Source organism: Emiliania huxleyi, assembly GCF_000372725.1.
Source record: "Emiliania huxleyi CCMP1516 unplaced genomic scaffold EMIHUscaffold_39, whole genome shotgun sequence".
Classification (NCBI taxonomy): domain Eukaryota; phylum Haptophyta; order Isochrysidales; family Noelaerhabdaceae; genus Emiliania; species Emiliania huxleyi.
In genome coordinates, this window is record NW_005199045.1 from 733645 (window position 1) to 741870 (window position 8226).

General features: G+C 64.6%; 3 protein-coding genes across 3 annotated transcripts in view; 2 read left to right on the forward strand and 1 right to left on the reverse strand.

Annotated features, from left to right (window-relative positions):
• The window catches only part of EMIHUDRAFT_451273 (hypothetical protein), a gene marked incomplete at its 5' end in the record, with an annotated part of 1776 nt that extends 1457 nt beyond the window's left edge, over positions 1-319 (forward strand). The window contains one exon of the mRNA XM_005771293.1: positions 1-319. Within this exon, the coding sequence (XP_005771350.1) occupies positions 1-220 (220 nt within the window). The 3' untranslated portion in view covers positions 221-319.
• Positions 320-807: 488 nt separating this feature from the next.
• Positions 808-3143, forward strand: EMIHUDRAFT_451274 (hypothetical protein; the record flags this gene model as incomplete). Its single annotated transcript, XM_005771294.1, has 7 exons — positions 808-846; positions 1170-1199; positions 1434-1880; positions 2057-2386; positions 2720-2763; positions 2857-2984; positions 3085-3143. 7 exons carry the CDS (start codon positions 808-810, stop codon positions 3141-3143), a joined length of 1077 nt encoding a protein of 358 aa, XP_005771351.1.
• Positions 3144-7850: 4707 nt separating this feature from the next.
• The window catches only part of EMIHUDRAFT_102395 (hypothetical protein), a gene marked incomplete at both ends in the record, with an annotated part of 21342 nt that continues 20966 nt past the window's right edge, over positions 7851-8226 (reverse strand). The window contains 2 exons of the mRNA XM_005771295.1: positions 7851-7983; positions 8034-8113. Of these exons, the coding sequence (XP_005771352.1) occupies positions 7851-7983; positions 8034-8113 (213 nt within the window). The remainder of the gene's footprint in view (positions 7984-8033; positions 8114-8226) is intronic.

The window sequence follows — 8226 nt, forward strand, 5'->3', positions numbered from 1 at the left end:
GTGCTGGCGATGCCGTCCGACGCGCACGGCGAGAGCAGAGGCGGCTCGGGTGCGTCCTCGGAGGTGGTGCCGATCATCGCGGTGCCGGAGAGGGGGGGGCTCTTCAAAAAGAGGTCCCCGACCGAGAGTCCCGAGCTGGACGACGCGGAGTGAGAGTGTGGCGCCTCCCTCGCGCCTCGGGCGGGGAGGGGAGAGTGTCGTGGCGGGGCGCCGGGCCTGATCCCCGGCAGTACTGGTTTGATATAGCACGGAGTCCTCTCGCTCCAGTGCAGTACGGAGTGTGTGTCGCATCGCATTTCAGTGATGCCCCAAAAGTCTGAAAAAACAGCACACTCAATGAAGAGAGAGGAACACATTGAGTGGCTGAGGAAGCTCTTCACTGGGTGGAAAGAGGCTCGGCCGGCCTTGAGAGGGAGTCGCGGAGGAGGAGGGATAACGCAGGCAACGCAGGGACGGGCCAACAGCCAGTGGGACGAACGAGGGCCGCGACGGCGGCTCAAGCGGGAGGGAGCGGAGACGGTGGGCAGCGAGCGAAGTGGGTGAGACTGATGATGCTCCTTCGACTTAGGGAGCGGTTCAGCTGCTGGGCGGGCTTCAGGCTGGTGCTCACGCGAAAAGGAATCGACGCGATGTGCAAAGCATACAAGAAGGGGACAAGGAAGAGGAGAGACGCCAGTGATGACGAAGCAGAAACTAGCGCAGACGAGAGCAGGGCAGAGCCGGGGACTGGGGAGCCGGAGCAGACGGCATCGGCCGCCGAGGGAACGTTGGGAAGAGGCACGAGGAGGGCGGCGACCTCGACCGACTATGGAGGACCCGTCGCCAGACGACGCAGGGCAGAAGACGGTGAGGCGGAGCAGACGCGCAGGGCGAGACGAGGGAGGGAGCAGGACTTTGCGGAGATCAGCAGGAGGATGTACGAAGAGATTAGGAGCAGCAGGGACCCGAGGGACCATGTGGAAGACGTCACAATCGCCTGGGCCAGCCTCTCGTGGGACGCCAACAAGATCAACACCGCGTTCCCGCTCACCTGAGGCACTGGCGCCAACTTAGCACCGTGGTGGTTTAACTAGCTCCCGTAGTTATGTCCTGGCTAGCTCCCGTGGCGGTTCTTTCTCTTGTGGTTTATGTGTTGTGTCCACCGCGGGGGTTATGTCCTGACTCCTCAGGACATAACTCCTGACGTGAGCGGTGAGCTCGTGAGGTCTGCCGTGGGCGGCCTCGAGCGCCCGGCGCGTCTCGTGCCACGCCGTTTTTTTCTCGTTTTTAGACAATTAGGAATTCCTACCCCGTCTTCCAATATCGTCGAGCACATCGTTTTATTTTTCAACGGCGCTCCCCCTGCTGAGTGTTCCCTTCCCCTCTTGATATACGACCGCTGCTCCTCCCTCGCCGCCCGGGATCCACTTGCCGCCTCTGCTCACGGACCACAGGGGCCGCACAGCCCCATGTCCGTGCCTCGCGCACACCGCTGGGACATCGTGAAGGCACTCCCGCTTGTCCTCGCCGTCCTCGCCGGCCTCGGCCTGCTTTCGCGACACCGGCACTCTCCGCGAGCGGCCGTGGCTGATTTGGCGCCGGTGGAGGTGGTGGCCGTGGTGATAGCCTCCAACGGCTACACCGCAAACTACACCATCAACACGCTCCTCACGGCGGGCCGGTGGGAGGGTCCTATCTACGTCGTCGGAGAGCACTGCGAGCGGCGGGTCGCGCCGGGCGAAGCCGACGCCGCGGGCTGTGCGAGCGAGACGTGGCAGCGGCCAGACCTGCTGCCCGCTGGCGCGCCGTCCCGGGCGCTGGGCGCAAAGGCGATCAAGACGCGCCTCCTCGACGTGGCGGTGGGCGCGAAACGGGTCCTCTACCTCGACTCCGACATCCTCGTGCGCAGAGCCGCCAGACACAGACATACAGATAAACATGCATATTGTCCAGCTGTGTACCATCGCACCACATCAGTTGCACTTGCACAGCGTTCTGCTGTGTATTCGTGTACGCGCAGCCCCCTTTTAGCATCCAAGCGGCGGAGGCGCGTCGTCTTCTTTTCTTTGTCTCGCAGGTGCAACGCCCACTCGCGACGTCCGCCTTTGGCGCGCTGCTGCGGCGGCGCGACGCGTGGAGCCCGGGCTGCGAGGCGTACTTTGAGCGCGAGCGGACCTTTGTTCGGCAGCGGCGCGCGTTTGCCGCCGGCGAGCCCGCGAATAAATGCAATGGGGTGTTCGTCGTGAGCGGAATGAAACTGATGAGCAGGCACGCTCCCGCCACCGGCGTGCCGGCGGCGCGGTACGACTTGCCCTACTGGTGCTCTGGCACCTTTGTGCTCGATGTGGGGCAGTCGAGGGGGCTCCTCGACACGTGGCGCGAGGAGATCCTGTCGGGCAAGGAGCGTGTGTGCCGTGATCCCCATCACACCTCCCCACATCTCCCCAAGCATACATGCTCTCCCCGTTGATCGGTCCCGTCTCTCTCCCCCCACATGTCTCCTCATATATCATCGCCTCCCGCGCCCCCTGCACTAGGATACAACACCCAGCCCCGTGTAGAGCCCCGGCTTCATTGCCCGGGACGGCTACCCCCCCCCCCCCTGGGCCCTGGGGACTCGCTCTCATACCTCCCCTTCACCCTAGTTAACCCTGTCGCTCGACCAACACGCGCTCTACACATTATTGTTGCTGTGTTAATACTACTGTCATGATTACCATTCTCATTGTCGGGGACGAAGGTGTCGCTCGATCAGCACGCGCTGCACCGCGCCGTCGCGCGCGGGTACATCCCCCCCCCCCTCCTGCTTATAACTAAACTATTGGCCGCCATCAGTCGTCCACAACCAAGACGTCGCCTCTCGACCACGTCTCATAGGCACGCCGTCTGCCCGCTGCCCGACGACACGCGCTACGTCAAGGACCTCGAGGGCGCGCTGCGTGGGCTGCTGCACACGCGCACCCTGCTGCACTTCCAGACCGCAAAGGCGTCCCTGCCAGACTACTGTGCGGCGCGGCGGGGAGGGTGCTCTGCGCCGGCGACGGCGACGGCGCAGCAGATTGTTCGCGTCGACGTGAGCGCGCCCCCCCCCGGGACTGGGAGGAGGCCTCCTGAGAGTGGGCGAGGATAACGCAACGCAACGCAAACGTTTCGTGATCGTGTAAGGTAGTACGTAAACTTCTCGTCCACACACACACTCACAAACACTCACAAACTCACAAGGTGGTGCCTAGGCGTAGCAGGGTGGTTCTAAGTGGGGCAAGGGGGGCGACCCTCGTGTGTGAACCCCGAATGAACCGTGTACGTAAAACTACGTTATGAAAAGTCAAAACGGGCAGGTCACCTTCACTCTCATCCTTCGTCGTCGTCGTGAGGTGATGGTGAGGGGTTGTGCTGCCAAAAGCTCCTCGTCGCAAACCCCGTCAGCAGTCCTCCTCCGGGAATGTACGTAAGAGCTACATACACTGAAAAAGATGGCGCGCCAACGTACTCGTCGCCCTGAATGGTTGGGCAAGTTGTGGAGGACACGATCCCGGCGTGAACACGACTAACTGGCGGATCCGCTCCTGACAGTCGCACGCGCCGCGCTGCGGCGCGTGCGACTGTCTTTGTTTGAAGTTAAAAGTCGAATCAGAGCGCCGTCGGCGTTGTCCTCCATTTTCCTCCCCTGGGCCGCCGTCCGGGACCGCTCCGGGACGCACGCCGGCGAAGCACCATCAAGCTGTTGTACGGCCCCGGCATCGCCTTCCCAGGCTTAGCTAGACTGAGAGATATTGTGCATACGGTCTGTCTCTACAATAAACTCACTGACACTCCACCTCCCAGAGCTCGTCCCGGTCCATCACGGCCATCCTCGTCCTCGGAGGGCCCCCGGCCGCCGCGGCGCGGTGCGGCGGCGTCACAAATCCGACCACAGAGCACCGGGACGCGGTCGGGCGATCTGAGGTCCAACTAGGCGTACGAGCGAGGGTTCTGCTCACATTGCTCCTCCCGCCTCTGACCTGACAGCCCCGGTTCCTCCCTCAGGCGGGGACGCGTCTGGCGGCGCATGACGGCGTTGCAGACGACGACAATATGCTCTAGGGTGGGGGAGAGGCTACCCGTGCGCGTGGAACAAACAAAAGTTCAACCATGTGTCAGTGCACCCAGTATGGCTTCATTCACGATTCGCGCGTGGGGGTGTGTGCTTGATGCGTGGTGGACGAGCGGCGTGTGGAGAGGTACGGTAAGGTCAATTCTCCACACCGCACACAAAGTGGTGTGGGGCGGCGGGGTATCCCGCCACTGTCTCATACGACCGAGAGTCTTGTGGGTTGGGCATATCCATAGCGGGATCTTGGAGCACTTGGAGTGCAGTTATCGCAAGCCTCACATGTCATCCGGATCGGTCACGATTGTTGCGAAATCGCCGGTTTTCGCTATGCAAACTAGTTACGCAACGAAGGAGACTTCTTCGCCGAGGCCCGAGCCAGCCCGAAGAGCCCGACTCACACATCGCTTAGGCGGCTCCCGTGGTGTACCTGTGTTAGTGCCAGTGCGCGCCAGTCCCGTGCCCAGTGTTGTGCGAGGGAGTTTTGTTGTAAAATTCTTTTCTCAGTTCGCACCTGTGTCCCTGTCTGCGTGAGAGAATTCTTTTAATTCTTTTCTTCGCGATGTCCACCCCGCCGCGCCGCCGCTCGCGCCGCCTCGCCGCCGCCTCCGCCGCCGCCGCGTCCTCGCCGAACACGCCGCCGCCCGCCCGCCTCCTCGACCTCCCCACGGAGCTCCTCGTGCGCGCCCTCTCTCGCTGCGACCCCGCCGACATCGCTTGCGTCGCGGCCGTCTCGCTCCTCTTCCACGCCTCGCTTGCGCTGGAGGCCATCCGCTTGTGGGCGCGAGAGCGCGGCATCGAGCTGCCGGCGCAGCCGGAGGGCGAGGGCTGCGCCGTGCGGTGGCTGTGCTTCGCCGCATTGCTGTGCGAGTCCAACCCGCCGGCGAGGGCGGCGGCAGGCATGTGGCACAGCGTCTTCATCGACGGCGAGGGGCGGCTCTCGTCGTGCGGCTCCGCGCAGTCCTCTCTTCCAGGGCTCCTCGGTCACGGCGAGGGTGTGACGCGGCTCAACACGCCGACCCGCCTCCCTTCTTCCCCGCTGGGCGAGGAGCGCGTCGTGAGCGTGTCGGCTGGAGAGAGGCACAGCCTCGCCCTCACCCCTGACAGTGCCGTCTGGAGCTGGGGCTATGGAGCCTGGTGCGTGCTGGGTCACGGCGGCGAGCAGAACCAGCTGTTGCCCAAGAAGATCGAGGCCTTTGCGGGCCAGAGCATCGTCGCTGTGTCGGCTGGAAGCAGCCACAGCCTCGCCCTCGCCGCCGACGGCGCCGTCTGGAGCTGGGGCCGTGGACACCCTGGCGTCTTGGGCCACGGCGACGAGCAGAACCAGCCGCTGCCCAAGAAGGTCGAGTTGTTGGCTGACCAGCGTGTCATCGCTGTGTCGGCTGGAGCCGAACACAGCCTCGCCATCACCGCCGACGGAGCCGTCTGGAGCTGGGGCTTTGGAGGCTCTGGCCAGCTGGGCCACGGCAACCAGCAGCACCAGCTGCTGCCAAAGCAGGTCGAGGCCTTTGCTGGCCAGCGTGTCGTCGCTGTGTCGGCTGGAGGCGAACATAGCCTCGCCATCTCCGCCGACGGCGCCCTCTGGAGCTGGGGCTTTGGAGGCGACGGCCAGCTGGGCCACGGCGACGGGCAGGAGCAGCGGCAGCCGAAGAAGGTCGAGGCCTTGGCGGGGCAGCGCGTCGTCGCGGTGTCGGCTGGATTGGCTCACAGCCTCGCCCTCACCGCCAACGGCGCTGTCTGGAGCTGGGGCTGGGGAGGCTTTGGCAAGCTGGGCCATGGCGACCTGCAGGACCAGCTGCTGCCCAAGAAGGTCGAGGCCTTCGCTGGCCAGCGCGTCATCGCTGTGTCGGCGGGATGCGATCACAGCCTCGCCCGCACCGCCGACGGCGCTGTGTTTACCTGGGGCAAGGGCGGCGACGGCTGCCTAGGCCACGGAGAGGACCTGTCGAACCAGCTGCTGCCCAAGAAGATCGAGGCGTGGGCGCCAGGGCAGGGATGAGAAGGGCGAAAGGGTGCCAGCAGGCTCTGTGTTGGTGACTCTGGGTTTTTCTTCTTTATAACGAGAGGCGACGAGTGAACTGCAGGTAGTTGGGAAGGCAGCCTCGATTGCCGTACAGACATGGGTGCGGAACCGAACGACCAAGACCACAAGGTCTCCAAGGCGCACCGGTTTGACACTACTCGCGAGACGCGAGTCGCGAGTACCATGCAACTCCATACACAGAAACGCACACACTGTCGCTCGAGCTGCTGCGCTCGCACACTCAGGCATGCCGTACCGTACGAGCCACCTCACGACTCTGCATGGTCGAGCACATCACCCTACCCTAACTCTAGCCGCCTCCGGAGACCGCGAGCGGCCTCCTACCTCACAAGCGGAAGTTGCCACACCGCACCGGCGCTGCTATCAGACTCGGAGAGGAAGGAGAGAGAGGAAGTGTACAGGAAGTCTCCGGACGGACGAGCTCTCCTTTGGCCGAGCGGCGACGGTCACCTCCCTCCCGAGATCCACCCGAGATCCACCCGAGATCTACCGGAGATCCACCCGAGATCTACCCGAGATCCACCCGGGGCCAGCACCGACGGATGGCGGCGACGGGCCGGATGGCGGCGATGGGCCGCCACCGTCGCTGCGTCCCTCGACACCGATATGTGCGGCGGGGAGCCGCCGTCGCTGCCTCCCTCGCCGCCGGACTACAGCGGCGGGCCGCCGCCCCCCTCGCCGCAGAGCGGCGATGGCACGCGCAGCTCGTCGGCCCACAAGGCGCGCCTGGACAGTTCCGAGAAGGTTCGTCTCCGTGTGGGGAATACCTCGGCTACATCTCGCTATACCTCGGCTGCATCTCGGCTGCATCTCGGCTGCAACTCGCATCAGCTCGAGGATGCACGTCCGCGACTGTATCTCGGCAGTATCTCGGCTATATCTCGGCTATATCTCGCATCAGCTCGGGGATGCACGTCCGCGACTGTATCTCGGCAGTATCTCGGCTTTATCTCGGCTATATCTCGCATCAGCTCGGGGATACACGTCCGCGAAGCCGCGATGAAGTTCTGGAGGCTGGAGTAGAAGGGCTCGCTGTTGTGCAGGTCCTTGCACGCAACCTCAAAGTCCGCGTAGCTGGAGGCGTTGCCGCGCGGGTACAGCTCCGCGCCGCACGACGGCGAGAGGGCGCCGCAGAGCGGCGCGTTCGGGTCCGCACTGGACGGGTCAAAGGCCTGGTCGACGCACTGTCCGATGGCAGGCACGAACTCGAGCAGACCCCCCCCGAGGGACTGCTCCCCCCACGACTGCAGCAGCGCGGCCTAGAAGGTTCCGAGACGGTTCCGAGAAGGCTCCGAGAAGGCTCCCCCCACGACTGCAGCAGCGCGGCCTAGAAAGTTCCGAGACGGTTCCGAGAAGGCTCCGAGAAGGCTCCCCCCACGACTGCAGCAGCGCGGCCTAGAAGGTTCCGAGACGGTTCCGAGAAGGCTCCGAGAAGGCTCCCCCACGACTGCAGCAGCGCGGCCTAGAAGGTTCCGAGACGGTTCCGAGAAGGGTCCGAGAAGGGTCCCCCCAACGGCTGCAGCAGCGCGGCCTAGAAGGTTCCGAGACGGTTCCGACAAGGCTCCGAGAAGGCTCCCCCCGACGACTGCAGCAGCGCGGCCTAGAAGGTTCCGAGACGGTTCCGAGAAGGCTCCGAGAAGGCTCCCCCCACGACTGCAGCAGCGCGGCCTAGAAGGTTCCGAGACGGTTCCGAGAAGGGTCCGAGAAGGCTCCCCCCAACGACTGCAGCAGCGCGGCCTAGAAGGTTCCGAGACGGTTCCGAGAAGGGTCCGAGAAGGCTCCCCCCAACGACTGCAGCAGCGCGGCCTGGCCGATCGTGTAGACGGCGCACGCAAAGCCGAGCACAGCCATGCCGTACAGGAGGACGCGCCTGTTCACAGCCGGAGGTGTGAAGAGACGCTGTTCACAGCCATGCCGTACAGGAGTCCGACGCGCCCTGCGAGCGCGGCGGAGCAGAGCGAGAGCGACGCCCTGAACTCGTCGGCCCACAGCGCCCGCACCTCGCGGCGGGGACCGTAGTTGACGTGCATCTCGCAGGCCGCGAGGAGGAGGGCGCCTAGAAGGGTCCAGGAAGGGTCGCGGAAGGGTCCCGGAAGGGTCCCCTCCAGGCCGC